We start from the raw sequence: 14,633 nt of genomic DNA, 5'->3' as shown, positions 1-14,633 counted from the left end.
GTTCAATTTATACCTATTTTTTATTTTGCCAAGTTTCTTTCTGCCGGTTTCTAATTTTGTTCCGTTATGATCTGAGAACACACTTTGTATTATGTCTATCTTTTTAAATTTACTGAGGTTTATTTTATGGCCTCAGCTTCTCAGTCTCTTGTGCTATTTGAAAATTTGTAAGTATTTCAAGGGCCAGAAAGAAAAAGCATAAAACTCACCTCAGTGAGTTTTCTTTCTCTCTAGGATCTTGGTTCCTCAAATCTTAGCTCACTTGGTAGCTCTATCTTAAAGCAGATTGTTCGAATATAGATTTTTGTTGTTAATTTTGGGAGGAAAGTTGAACCCCAACAAGTGAGCTCATCAAAAATGAAAGTCGAGATAACCCATACACATGTATTTGCATGTGTTAGTATGAGTATATCAGTATAAGTGAAGTCTTTATTTACACGGTTGTGAATGATTGACCAACAAATCCTGAAACCATTATTTTCCCTGGCAATTGGTCAGCACAGAGAGAAGTTCTTATCTAAAATCACATCTTGGTACTGAGTGATTAACACTGTGGTGCTCAAAGGGTGGTGATGCTCCCCAGGGATTCGGGGGTAGGGGGGTAGTCCCACATCTGAGAGATGTGGTGAGCATTGTGGAAGGGAAGGGCATGCCTTTAACCCTCACTAGGGAGACGCAAAGATATAAAATATAACCAAAATGTTAAGAAAAAAAGAAAAAACATTTATCGAGTGTGGGGCAGGTGGGAGGGGAGGAGGGATGGGTATAGACATACATAGTGAGTGCGATGCGCACCGTCGGGGGATGGGCACGCTTGAAGCTCTGACTCGAGGGGGGAGGGGAGGCAAGGGCAATGTATGTAACCTTAACATTTGTACCCCGATAATATGCTGAAATAAAAAAAAGAAAGAAAAGAAAAGAAAAATCACATCTATCATTAAGCTGTGACTTGTTTCTCTCCAGGATTTTGTGTCATGTATAGAGAGCTACCGAAGAAGAGGACAGGAGCTATACGCATCTTTCTACAAAGACCATGTACAGGTAAGGAACAAAACATACCTCTTCTCTACACAATATGCTGGGATCCACCAGGAACTTGGAAAAACAATTGCAAGGACTTTGAATCTGAAAAAAAAATCACAGGGGCCTTCAGCTTAAGTAAAGAAAATGGTCATTAATGATTCAGTCGTGTTTGCATGACCTGCACCAGAGGCTTAGGGAGCAGGCCTGTGTCCATCCATTCAGCGGTGCATCCATCCACTCAGCAAATAGCTGTCAAGAGCCCGGGGAGCTCACTCCCTGCCGGGAGCTTGGGGCAAGCATGCAGACCGGGGCCTCACGCTCAGCTGACTTCACTGTGAAGGAAGGATATACACTAAAGGACCTCAGAAATAAATACACAATCATAACCTTTGAGGGGTGCTGCATGGGCAAAGCTGAGATACAATGAGCGATTATAATGGGGAGGAGTCTAATCTGGGCAGGTCGATGCCCTCCAAGGAAACGACCTCTAAGCTGAGAGCTGACGGAGGAGGGGAGTGCTTTGGCCGGGGGGAGCGTGTGTGAAGGTCCCGAGGCAGGGAAGGCTGGCTGTCACCAACTCGCTGGAGGAAGAAGGGACTGGGGGGACTGTGCTGAGAAGGGACAGGGTGAAGAGGAAGCAGAGGCCAGGGCAGACAGGGCTCGTGCCACGTTAGGGTTTGTGCATTTTGTCCCAAGTGCAGTGGGCTGTCACTGAGAAGGGCAGCCCTGGACACTGAAGACGCGTGTCTGGGCATGACTCCTGTACAGTCTAGGTGAGGGCTCTCCTGCTGGCCAGAGCCCTGTTTGCATCCCAGGTCTGCCCCGTCCTAGGCTTAGGCCTCAGAGTCCTCCTCTGCAAGGTGGGATCATACTTCCCAACGGTGAAGATTTAAGAGCAAGTGTGAGGCACAGGCTATGGGTGGTAGAGAATGGGTATACCGTGTGTGTCTGTGGAATGGCTAAGAAGTTAAATTTTAGTTGGTGATATTGTCATTAACAAAAAAATGTTTTGAAAGGTTGCTGATAATGGAATACAACATATAGTCTTAAACCCTGATTAATTATATTATTTACTGAGCAATTTGTCTAGTCCAAAGCCAGTTCAAGGTACATAAAATACAGAGATGATGATGATGCTTCTTTGCCTTGAAGATGCTTAAACTTTGATAGTGGAGGACAAAGAGTAAAGAAACGCCGAGAAGACGTGCCGAGGCCCACACTGGGATGTTCTGCCACAGGAAAGGAGAGATGGGTGTAAGGAGCCGCTAGTATGCCTGGGATGGCAGCCTCGTTTGGGAGCCACGCCACGTCCCTGGGAAGAGGGCTCACTGGGCGTGCGGCCTGCGCCCCAGAAGCACACAGTCTAGCAGCACAGCCTCCTGGGCCCCCGCGTAACGGGAGCTGCGGCTCACGGCACGCGCGGCTGTGAGAGAGCAGGTTCGGGCTGCATGACACGTGCCCTTGGCCACTGTCGGAGGGGTCAGCACGTATGTCTGGCTTCTCCAGCTGCACAAGCTGCACAAGCTGCTCTTTGCTCAGTTTGGACGAGGGTTTTGCCGCGGGCACCTGCCCTGCCCAGTGCGCGGCGCAGCTGCGTAGGGTGCCTGGCTGGCTTATTTGGGTGTTACCTGTCTTACTGAACAGACCTTTGCATGTCAGTGCCCCACCACGCGGATTCACTGAGTTTATTCAGGACTAGGAGTGCAGCTGGCAAATTCACTTGCCATTGAATTTATCTCCCTCTCTCCTTGTGTAGAATTGCATCCTTTATTTATGGACACCTTCGTCACCATTGCATCAGCCGGGACAGAGGATGTTGTTTATCTAAACTTGCAAACTGACCAAGAGCGTGGCCATTTCTGTTCTTATGGTTAGAAGAGCCTGGGAGACATGGTGATGGCTAGGAGAGCTGTGCTCTGGGGCCTTTGTGAGTTTCTGCTGAAATGTGTGAGACGACAGGTTTACGCGGAAGGACGGGATCTGAGCAGAGGCTCCGAGCCCAGAAGGAAGGGTCCAGCCTCCTGGAATAGCAGCCTGTCTCATTGTCACCACTGGGGCTGACTGGGGCTCAGGGAGTGCTTCAGAAAGTTGTGCAGAGTTTTTCTGTTCATTGAGGTTTTTTTGAGAAAATCAGCATTTAGAGGCTAATCCACAAGGATACTTTCCAAGTGTTTAAATATTTAAGACAGATTGTTTTGATGTTTAAAAAATCCAGATATAATCACTGTCTGCCAGAGATAATGGGATCTGGAGAATTCACCCCACTTTTTTAAGGGGCAGTCTTTGCCGACACAAGCCCCTACTCCACTTTCAGAAAAGCCCAGCCAACACTTGGGACAGAAATCAAGTTTGTGAAATCTGGCTCCTCGCAGGTGCACCCAGTGTGGGCCCCCCCCCCCCCGGGAGGCTGGTGGTGCTGAGGCCCAGAGCCCTGCCCGCGGGGCTGTCAGTAACAGGCCAGGCCAGGCTTCTCCACCCCAGCACTTCTCCCACAACTGAGAGGACACTGGAGAGGGCAGCAGCCCATGGCATGACCAGGTGACATTACCAAGTGCCCTGGAAATTAACCCATGCATGATTATATTCCATCATTTTATCAACAGCAAATTGTGCAACTCTGACACTTATGCAGCCAATTTCTCCTCACTCCAGAAGTACTGGCAAGGATAGTTGTCCTCCTCTGGCCCTGCTCAGATTCCCTTTGTCTTGTCTGAGTCATGGTCATTCTCCTCTCTGTCGTCCAGCTGCTCTTGTCCTGTCTGTTACGTACTTAGGCCATCCTGTTCTCATATTGAATCTCTATCATAATTTACAAAAATGCTTCATCCTGCGTGCACAGCCTTTACTGAAGCTCCTTGTGAGATACCTGCCACCCAAGAAATGGCCTTTCTTTTAGTATGTGCGGGGCACTGTTCTACCCCACTCTCTTTTGGGCTTTCTGAGGCCCAATGTGCTTTTCCCATTTTTTGCTCAGTCTCTGCCTACTCGTTAAGTATCTGTCACAGCTCCCTCAGATGCCAGAATTGGAAACTCAACTCAGTCTGTCTTAGGCAATAAATAAAATGTTTTGTTTTACTGAAAAGTGTTGGGAAGAGCAAACTTCAGATAGTGTTCCCATGCATGTGTCCGTGCTCTGCTCCCTCCGCTGGGCTCCGGAGCGCACCTGTCAGCTGTCCCGCAGCGCTCCCCCAGCTGGGATTAGTAGATCCAGGGGAAGTGTTCTCCCTAAAGAAGGGGTGGGGTCAACACTGCTGAGGCAACAGGGACTGGAAGTAGCGAAGGGCTGATTGTCAACGGAAAATCGAGTGTTGCTACCCAAGGGCTGCTGTCCAGTCCGAAATCATAGCTGCTCTTGACGTAGCAGAATCTCCGACTGAGTCTCAGGTGAGGCATTTGGCTCATTTGCAGTTAGAGCTGAGAGAGGACCTTACACTCTGCAGAAAGATGGGCGTTTCAGAACACCTTTGCAGGTGTGGGAACGCAGGGCTTTTGCTGTTTAGTCGTCTGACATCCTCTGACCTGGAGCCACATGTAACTCATTGTCTTGGGCAAAACCAACACTCCTCTCTCAGGGATCCCGCCACGGACACACATCTGTCTGGCTGCAGACAGCGTACGTGCCTTGCGAAGAAGACGTAGGTGGCTGTGCACCTCCGGGTTGCACAGGTGGAGCCTTGGGGTGGAAAGTTGCTTAATTTAAGGACTTTAGAGAAACAAAATAATCTTACTTTGAAATAATATAAGCTTTTTTCACACAATAGCACTGGCTACTTAAGCTGGGTAAGGCACAACATTAAGCTCTTGAAAATATTGAATCATTTAACCCTTCCATATGCATGTGTTTTATTGTTACGGCAATATCATTAGCCAAAGCTGACTAATGAGGAAGCTGAATTTCCCTCAGGTCAAACTGCTGGGGAATTGCAGAAACATGATGATCCAGGGCCAGATACCACAGACCACATGCTGGGCACTGCACCCCAGCCATGTTTTCATGGGAATGCCTCCTGGCTAGTTCTGAGGACAATTTGCCCATTTACAATGGCCCAGGTTCGCAGGACCTAGATCCAAAAGTCTTCCAGTATTTGCAGTAATGCCAGCAGAAACCATGAGCTCATAAAATGAAATAGCTCCCCAGCAAAGGCATCTAGCTCCCAAGCTCAAGGAAGGCTTTGGAATCCGACAGACTGGGTTTAAATATCAGCTTGGCCGCCTGTTGGTCTTTGGAGAAGCCACTTCTCTCCAGACTTAGTGTTTTCATGGGGATGATAGAAAACACTTCTGCATGGTGGCACCGGGTAGAGGGAATGAGCCAACGCAGGTGAGGGCTCAGCCTGATGCATGACCGTGAGTGTCATTTCTATTAATGTTGAGTTATGCTTCCTGCTTAACTAAGATATGCATTAGCTCTTTCATCTTTCTGTTTTCTGAAGAAATAAAATTAAAATTTAGAGCAAATGCCACTGAATATCTGAATAACTACAAAAGTTTACCCTGCAAAGTTGATTTACTGTCCAAACTGAACTGAAATGTTTCTTTGACAGATGATACATGAAACTTCAGTGTGGCCTATACAAGCAGTTTAGGGGTGTTGATGTATTAATATTTTTTATTGACCACATACTCCAACTGTGAGGACTTCATAGATATTAGGTGAAAGATTTCATTAATGTGAACAGTTTTAGCTTCTATGAACATTCTAGAACCTCTGGACATTCTAGAATCATAAGTATGTTAGGATTTGAAAGGCCCTAATGACAGGCCCTCTCATTTAATAGCTGGAGATTCTGAGGTCCAGAGGCAGGAATGACTTGCTCAAATCAGCCACTTGTCAGCAGGGCCACTAGTTCCACCTGTACTTCCAGCCCTGGCACCTGGAATAAGTGTGGTGTGTGAGCATCAGTTGTGAAGGGCAGGGACCGTGGGAAAATTCTGTGTCACTGATGGGTGGCTGCAGGGCCTTGGGGCCTGTGGTTCTGCCTGCTACCCAGCAGTCTCATGGCTCTGAAAGATGAAGGAAAGATGGTTTTCTTCTCCCCTAGCAGGGATTAAATGATTTCAAGCCTGAGAAACTTTCCTTCTCCTGGCCCTGTCCTTTTCTTTAGTGAGTACACTGAACGTCCTCAGGGTGCTCAGGGCTACCTAGAGCGGGTATATTTCTCAGTCAATTAACGGAGACTTGGCCTGCTCACCCCAGGAAGTTAGGGGCCAGCCCCATGAGAAAAATGTGTCCAGAGGTGACATTGTGTTTCTGTTTCTCAGAGGCGGAAATGTGGCAACATCAAGGCAGCCAACGCCTGGGCCCGGATCCAGGAACAGCTTTTTGGGGAGCTGGGCTTGTGGGGCCAGGGGGCAGAAGCCACACCCAGCCCCCGGTGGGAGCTAGACTGGAGAGAGGGACCTGCCCGCATGAAGAAACGCATCAGACGCGTGCCTCCACTGCAGGCCCCAAGCCCCGGAGGCCGCAAGGTAAGAGTTCGGTGCAGCAAGACAGTGATGGTTACAGGCAGGCCCTGTGTAGGGAAGCAGCTCCTTAGCTTTCCCATCTTGTGTTGTTTGCATCAAGTAGGAGAGATGATGTATGCAGTTAAATCTAAGAGAGCCCCATAATTTATTCTTGATGTCATTTAACAGAAGAAAAGACTCACTAACCCTCCCAGACACCTAGAAGGGATGCTATAACTACAGCCTGAATGGATCCATAGATGAGTGAGTGAATGGATAAGTGGTTCATATATGTGCCACTGACCTAGTACCATGGTGCAATCCACGGAAGTCCAGTGGAATAATCTGGATAATCTGGACATATTTGGAAAGAGGCAGGGAATGGCCCTTGTCTGCTTGTACACATTTTTGTCTTTCAGTGCAACCCACACTGCTACGAGCATCATTGCACAAGCAAATCCTATAATAAGTTTTACAATGCAAATGCATTGAACTCACCCATTTCTGCAAGTTTGGGCCTGGGGAGTGACCCACTCATGGAAGCTGTACTAGCTTCCCGAACAACAGCATCTGGGGCGTCCCTAGAAGTTTGCCGTAATGAAGCTCGAGCTGTGTCTTCAAACTCACATTTTTCCCATCAAAAAGGATGGACCAGTTGGATTTACTTGGGAGTAGACATAGAAAAATCTGTTAATACTTTTCATGTCATCATTGAATAATCATGATTTAAAATATTCTAAAATATTCTGAACACTGGAATGTTGGGTATTTCCTTCTGGCTTCATCCAAAGATACAATGTTGAGTTTACTTCTAGTCTGTAACCTCAGCATGTTTTAACCTTTATAAAACCTAATAGAAATTATATTTCTAGACATTTGTATTTTTTTATGTATTGTCAATAAACACTTGGTAGTATGTAGCCGTTTTCCCTCAAAATGCTCTTAGGAATTAGAGACAGGAAAAATCTGTAGCCTGCTCACCGTGCCGGTGACAAAGCCGGAGACTGGCTGCAAAACCTGCTCTCTGGTGCAGCAGGCTGTCCAGCCCAGGGCTCCCCCGTCCCCTCTCCAGGTGGCCCCACACAGACATCCAGGATGCCATTTAATCCCATCTTGGCATCATCTTTGGTAATTACTGTAAGTCTTACTTAATGGAAGACTGTGGGTTTTTTCCCCTTTGACTCAGGAACATTAATACTTGCATTTTATAGTGGTCCTTTAGGATTTAGCATTTCTCTGCCCTTGAATGTGAGTCTTGAGTAATTTGAAGGGGTCACATGTATGTGTGTGCTTGTGAATCTGTGCGTGACGGGGGGTGGGGGTTGTATGTGTAGTATCCAGGATTTAATTTTTCTTTTCTCTGGTCTTGTTTCAGGAGATCCAAGACAAAAATGGTGATATTTCTCAAATGAATGCTGAAAACCAAGGTATTCAGTTTATCTAATTTTTCTTTAATAATTAAGCTAATTATTGATTTTATGTAATTTCTCACTAAAGATATTAAATTAATATTTTGGGAGAAGAAAATGCTGCAAGTCTAGAATAGGCAGCAATAAGACTCTTTTCATTACTGTGTTTCCAGACCAAAGAGGATTCCAGACGTAGACACTTATATTAAGGTTTCACCAATAAGAATTTTTTAGAGGAGACCATCTTATTAATTTTCTCTGTCCAGACCTTAAAAATATCCCCAAATAATTCAAATACATATTCAGTAAGTGACCAAAAACAGAGGAAGACAATAAAATGTTTTAGAATAAAAATATATGGAATAAGTAGTACTATTTATATTGAATTCTATAATTATGAAAATTATGGATACAATCATTATTATGTTCCAAATTTGAAGAAAATCCTTAGAGTCATTTTTGATGTTCATACTTACTTTTTATTTGTATAATTATCATGAAGAAATTTGGTTAAGTTGCTTTGCTAAAAATACGGGGTTTATTTTCAGAGGTCCTTTTGTCACGAACACATCTAAACACACGCATATACATACTGTGTGTGTGTGTGTGTGTGTGTGTGTGTGTGTGTGTGTGTATAATTTTGTGTTTTTCCACCAAAGACTGCCTTTGGGTTTGAACACTCTCTGTGAGTTTCACTGCAGCCCAGGCCCCAGCCAGTGTCTTCTCCTCAGCCCGGTGACAACTTCTGAGTGCTGATCCAGCTTGTCCCATACACTGCCTGAGTAACTGAGTTTGCACTGAGCTTACTACCTTGCTGGTCTACAGTAACACAAGCCCAGAAGTGAGAATCTTGGGCTCTGATCTCAGGGTGATTTGGAGGTCCCGTTGTGGTGCAGAACACAGGATGACACTGTGATGCCTCCTTGCCCTTCCTCTCCACCCTGAGCCCTACAGTGCTAACATCAGAACGTTCGCCTGCCTGATCCGCAGCTTGGAGGTGGTGGTGCGGGGAGTACAGTGGTGGAAAGTATGTTCTGATTTCCTGTGGACTGTGGCCAGCGGCTTCTGTGTCCTCTCATTTCCCAACATGCAGAGCCCCTGGGTGCCTGTGATCCTGGGCCTCCTAAGTGTTTCCGGCATGCGCCCTGTCTGGGGAGCTTAGCCAAGGGGGAGGGAAGGATCTGTGGCTCTTCACCCTGCCTTTTCTCAGAGCCTGTTCCTCTAGGACTGTTCTCTTGTGTGGGAAAAAGTCTATGAGGGTTTGCTGTGAGCAGCAGAGACTTTGATTCACCCAGATGTGGGACTCCCAGGTGGGGAGGAGGTCAAGCTTCTTAGCACAAAGAAAATGGGCATAACCTACTGGCTTTGCAGTCATGAGTAACATGCATGCTCCAGGCAGACAGAGGCTCAGGACAGGTAGTGGAGGTGCACCATCCAGGAATCTGCATAGTTATGTGCTTAGGTTGGACCCGTGTGCCCCTGCCCAGAAGCATATCTGTAGGAAACAAATCTAGACGTGCACTCAGATGATTGCAGTGCAGTAGTCATGAAACAGAAACCATCTGCAACTTTGAAAAATAGGAGATGGATTAAGGGATTATGAAATTGCCATATAATAGATATTACACAGTCAATTAAGTTGTTCCAAGAACTTTTAATGGAATGGGAAAATGCTCATGATGTAATTTTGATTGAAAAAAATATTAGAGAAGAAAAACTGTAAGTGCACTATTGTTCTTACCATGTCAAAAACTTATGTGTGTTTATGCACATATATGTCCAGAAAAGATGTTGAAAGTAAATCAAGCAGATTGTAAACAGTGGAGCCAAACAGCCAAGAGATTAACAGACCAGACTCTGGACTCAGAGAAACTTTGTTCAGATTCTGCCTCCAGATCTTAGTGGCCATATGACCTAAGCCTTTTTTAATCTTTTCATTTGTCAAGTGAGGATGAAATGGTATCTACAACCTCGGTAGAACTAGATGGGGAAAAAATGTCATCACAAGTATCTGGCACGGAGAAAGGGCTTACTAAATGGGAACTGCTCTTGTTAGCACTGTTTCTGGGTGGTATTTGTTTTATTTCTCACAACTTCATGGCTTTTCTAAGTTTTTTACAAGAGGAAGATATTATTTCTATAATTAGCAAAACAACAAACTCTTAAAAGCAGGAACAAAGTGAAATTCAGAGAAAGCAAATCCTGACGGGCCTCCAGGGAGCTGCTTTACTGACTAGCGAGGGTGAGTTTTGCAGAGTTGCCTGGTGGCCACTGGAGAACTGCAGGGGAGCCGGGCCTGGCACACCTGGCCCTCCGGATGAATCAACTGGAAAGTGTGTTGGCCACACCCCAGAGTAGGTCAGATGGGTGGTGTCCATTTCTGGAATCAGTGGAGGGGCATGGTGAGAGATCCACACTGTTCACTTCTGCCCTGGAAACTTGCAGTTCCTGCCGGTGGCGTAAGCCCATGCAGAACACCAGCCCTCACCATGTCAGGTGGCTCACACCAAAGCCACATGTCTCTGTATTCTGCTGCAGATAAGTTGACACCAGAGGAAGCTGAGAGTGAGCCCGACGAGGTGGCCGTGGACTGCACTCAGCTGACGTTCTTCCCTGCCTTACATGAAAGTCTGCACTCAGAGGATTTCTTGGAGCTGTGTCAGGAAAGACAAGTTATTTTGCAAGAGCTTCATTATCAAGAAAAGGTAATAACACCCATCACGATTATTCTTTAAGATTGTCAGATAGGAGAGAACCAAGCTTTCTTCACTCACCTGGGAAGTGGCATCTTTATTTGATAAACACTGTCAACTAAATAATCAATGAGCAAAAGGGATAGGTTCCTAAATTTGCAGGCCCAGGACAAAGGTGCAGATGGAAGCCTATATGTGCTATGTCAAAATATTTAAAAGGTACAAAACAAGCTAAGAAATTTTTAATTAAATATGCTCTAACTTCCTACCTTGACCTTCATAACAACCTGAGAGGCCAGTTTCAAGCTGAGAATTCTTGACCTTCTTGTAGTTCAGTCCCTTGCCTCCTGCCTGCAACCTGACCACCCGAGAGGGCCCCCACCTTGAGGAGCCCTAGGTGCATACCCCAGCCCTTATGTCCAAACTGTCTCCACATCTTGGTCTCCCCTTGGCTACCACTCAGGCTTAGGGATAAGCACAGTTGTAGAACTGTCAGCTTCCAAAAGGGTGGTCTTGGAAATGAAGTGTGCACAGGCCCAGAGGTAGGCTGGGGACCAGGTGGGGACCAGGTGGCAGGAAAATCCAGGGTCCTGGGTACCTAGAGATGGGTTGGGGAAGCCCTGGCTCTCAGCGTGTATGTCCTCTTGGCATAACTAGAGGAGCCTCTCTAGAGAAGGGGACTCAGAGGGGCCTTTCTAGAGAAAAGGACCCGGAGAATGGCCCTTTTACCAAAGTCTAAGAATGACATGGAAGATGAAGCATATGCCTTAGAGTGAAACCAACCTGAGTTAAAATCCCAACTTGGCCACATATTAAATAGCCGCCTAACCTTTGGAATGGAGCCTAGTTTTCCTGTCATTAATATGGAGCTTGCAGTAACTGTTTGATACCATCTGGTTAGGCTTCAGTGCGGCAGTGGAGGAAGTACCGAGGCCCGGTCGGACCCAGGCACCTGTGAGGTGCTCATTAAAGACTAGTTTTCTTCCCTTTCCAAAGGTTGAGTGGTTTAAGGGCTGGTGGGCCTCACAGTCTCATGGGTGGACTGGGCTTTTCAGTTGGGATGTAGGTGAAGGAGATGCCCCAGCAAAACAGAGGGGCAGGCAGGGCAGGGCCAGCAGGCCATGTGGGGGCACACTGGGATGAGCACATGAGAGCAGAGGACTGGTCTGGGCCCAGGGTGGGAGAGAGTGGTCCTGACCCAAGGCCTGCCGAGGGAGCAGCCTGGGTTTCCAGGGGCAGGAAACCAGCTCAGAGGGCCCAGGATGGGCATGAGCAAATGGCAGACCCTGAAGCCTGTCCTTTCCAGGGGTCTGTTAAACTGGGATTTCCCTTTCCAGGGGTTGGATTAGGAGGGCTGGCCTGAAGTGCACAGGCCAGATGGACTGCTGCAAAACTTTCAGTAAATTTCTTTGCTGCATTCAGATTTGGGCAACAGTTCAAGCAACGCAGTCCCAGAGCAAAGCCATCCTTCTTCTACCTGCGCAAGCAGTGTCCAGACACAGAGCACATTTCCAGGTGCTCGTCTACCTGCACACTTGACCCCTGCAGCAAGTCTCTGGAGTCGATCTTGGCTGCTCCTACTCTGGCACCTGGAGAGCTGGTCTCTCTCTCCCTGCTGTCTCTGCTGCCCCTGAGTCACCTCCTGCATTGCTGCTGGCACGCAGAGTTACTGTCTACACTCCCCCGTCTGCCTCTGTCCTGCTTGTGCCCCTGCTCGCAGGAGGGACCCTAGAGGCCTAACTTCAGGTGTGCCTGGAGCAGCCGGTCGGTAAACTCTGATGAATGAAGCCTTGTTACATTCATGTGCATTTTACTTTGATTATGGAAGTATTATATGTCTATTGTGTGAAATTTTTAAAAATGGCTATTAAATATATATGTAACAGTGTATTCATGATATCTAGTTACCGAGGACAAACAGTGGATAATGGCTGGGATATATCAATATATTAACATGTTCAAGTAAGTGAGTGGCTATTTAGTTATAAAAACAGTTATAAAAACAGCTAAGAAATCTTTGCTTTCTTTCTATGATAACTTTTCTTTGCCTTTTGCCCTTGAAGGATTATATAAAGTAACCGTTCTCATCCGGGGACAACTTTACCCCCCAGGGGACAATGTCTGGAGACATTTTTAGTTGTCACGGCTGGGTGGTGCTACTGGTATCTAGTGGGCAAGGGCCGGGGCGCCGCCGGGCCCCCTGCAACGTGTGTGGGGCCAGGCTGAGAAATGCCGCCGTCAGGGCCTAGCCACCCTGTGCTGGTAGGAAAGGAAAGACTGGGTTATGTGGTGTCTCCGTGTTGGTTCTTTTCATTGCCGTGATGAGGAGAACAAGGACAATACTTTATTTTAGGTTCCTGTCTTTGGCAGAGCAAATCACTGCACACATAGTGATTTAAGACAACACACATTTATTATCTCAAAAGTCCAGGCAAAACGGGGCCTGCTGGTTTTCTCCTGGAGTCTCAGAGGCTGAACCAAGGCGGTGGCAGGGCTGCGTTCTTGCCAGAGGCCCTGGGTGAGTGTCGGCTCCCAGGAGCCAGAGACTGGACAGCTACACGGTGAATCTTGACATTAGGTGGACACTTATTCCTTGCATGAGTTGTTTTGATCCGTTTCCTTGGGTTGAGCTGTTGCTTCTGGTTTAACGGTGAACTGTGGGAAAGGCTAGGCCCCAAGCTGGCCTGAGCTGCCGTGGTCAGTGGAGCTGAAGCGGCAGGCGGCTGTTCCCCGAGACACAGGCCGGGCGGGAAGCAGGGGCGGAGGCTGCAGGCGGCTCGGGCTCAGCCCCAGCGGCCCCCAGGTCTCCCTCTGCTGCTCGCAGGCCCAGCGCCCGGGTGGGGAGCGGGGGCCCCCCTGAGCCTCATGTGCTCTGTCCCTAGGACGGGCTACGCCCCTTGTCTCAGTAGTTTGATCTCGAGCTAGCTGTCGAGCACCGTGTGTCCCTGCCTGGTGCTCCGCAGCCCGTGAGGAGGGAGGGCCCAGTGGCCCGTGTCTGCTGGCAGCTACTCCTGCGGCTGTTGCTGCCGTTGTGATGGCACCTCAGGGTCTGCCTCACACTTCACGATGCAAGAAAGAGCACTGTGAGAACTGGGCACCTACGACATGGCCCTGAGGAGGTGGGAAAGGGCCCTGTCCGTGAAACGGTGAAGCCGCTGTTTAGGCTAACGGTCCTGTGTTGGGACTGAGTGGTGAGTGCTTGGGCAGAATGGGAGCTGCCGGGCGCCTGAATGGGTCTGGGGGCTCCACCAGGTTGGTGGAGGATGAGGCAGAGGGCCGTAGTGGAGCCCACCAGAGACCTGACCAGCTGCGATGGGGCCCCTCTCAGAGTTCCAACACTCACCACAAAATGCAAGATTTTGTGAGGAAGAGGGAAGTCAGGCTGGCTTGGGGACTAGCCTTTCCCATAATTCACTATTAAACCAGAAGCAACAGCTCGACCCAAGGAAACGAATCAAAACAACTCATTTGTGAGGAAGAGGGAAGTCACTGGGATTGGGGCCTAGGCTGACGTGCAGTGAAACCAGCGAGGCTGCTGCATTGAAAGCACACTGCAGGGAGGACACGAGGACACAGGCCGGAGGGATCACGAGGACCTGGACATCCTAGGGCCGAGGAACATGGTTCTGTCTAGACAGGAGAGCTCGGCAGGGGAGGCCTGGCCGGGGGTGGGGCATGTGGGGCCTCCAAGGCCTGGCAGGGGTGGGGCATATAGGCCCCTGAGGCCTGGCCAGGGGTGGGGCATGTGGGGCCTCCAAGGCCTGGCAGGGGGTGGGGCATGTGGGGCCTCCAAGGCCTGGCCGGGGGTGGGGCATGTGGGGCCTCAATGGCCTGGCTGGGGGTGGGGCATGTGGGGCCTCTGAGGCCTGGCCAGGGGTGGGGCATATGGGGCCTCCAAGGCCTGGCTGGGGGTGGGGCATGTGGGGCCTCCAAGGCCTGGCTGGGGGTGGGGCATATGGGGCCTCTGAGGCCTGGCCGGGGGTGGGGCATGTGGGGCCTCTGAGGCCTGCCGGGGGTGGGGCATATGGGGCCTCCAAGGCCTGGCCGGGGGTGGGGCATGTGG

The 14,633-nt window shown here is 48.6% G+C and overlaps 1 protein-coding gene across 4 annotated transcripts in view; it reads left to right on the top strand.

Moving 5' to 3' along the window:
• Positions 1-14,633, top strand: part of LOC142875570 (WD repeat- and FYVE domain-containing protein 4-like) — a 303,723-nt gene that overhangs the window by 192,919 nt on the left and 96,171 nt on the right. For 3 of the 4 annotated variants that reach the window (XM_076010232.1, XM_076010230.1, XM_076010231.1), the window contains exons 40-43: positions 964-1,041; positions 6,286-6,492; positions 7,844-7,895; positions 10,416-10,582. In XM_076010232.1, coding sequence (XP_075866347.1) covers positions 964-1,041; positions 6,286-6,492; positions 7,844-7,895; positions 10,416-10,582 — 504 coding nt within the window. Of the gene's footprint in view, positions 1-963; positions 1,042-6,285; positions 6,493-7,843; positions 7,896-10,415; positions 10,583-11,992; positions 12,729-14,633 lie in introns of those variants that run through there. The other variant, XM_076010233.1, reaches the window with a different exon arrangement.

Source organism: Microcebus murinus, chromosome 14 (assembly GCF_040939455.1).
Source record: "Microcebus murinus isolate Inina chromosome 14, M.murinus_Inina_mat1.0, whole genome shotgun sequence".
Classification (NCBI taxonomy): domain Eukaryota; kingdom Metazoa; phylum Chordata; class Mammalia; order Primates; family Cheirogaleidae; genus Microcebus; species Microcebus murinus.
Note: the sequence above shows the minus strand (reverse complement) of the source record. Positions and strands in the feature narration are given on the sequence as shown.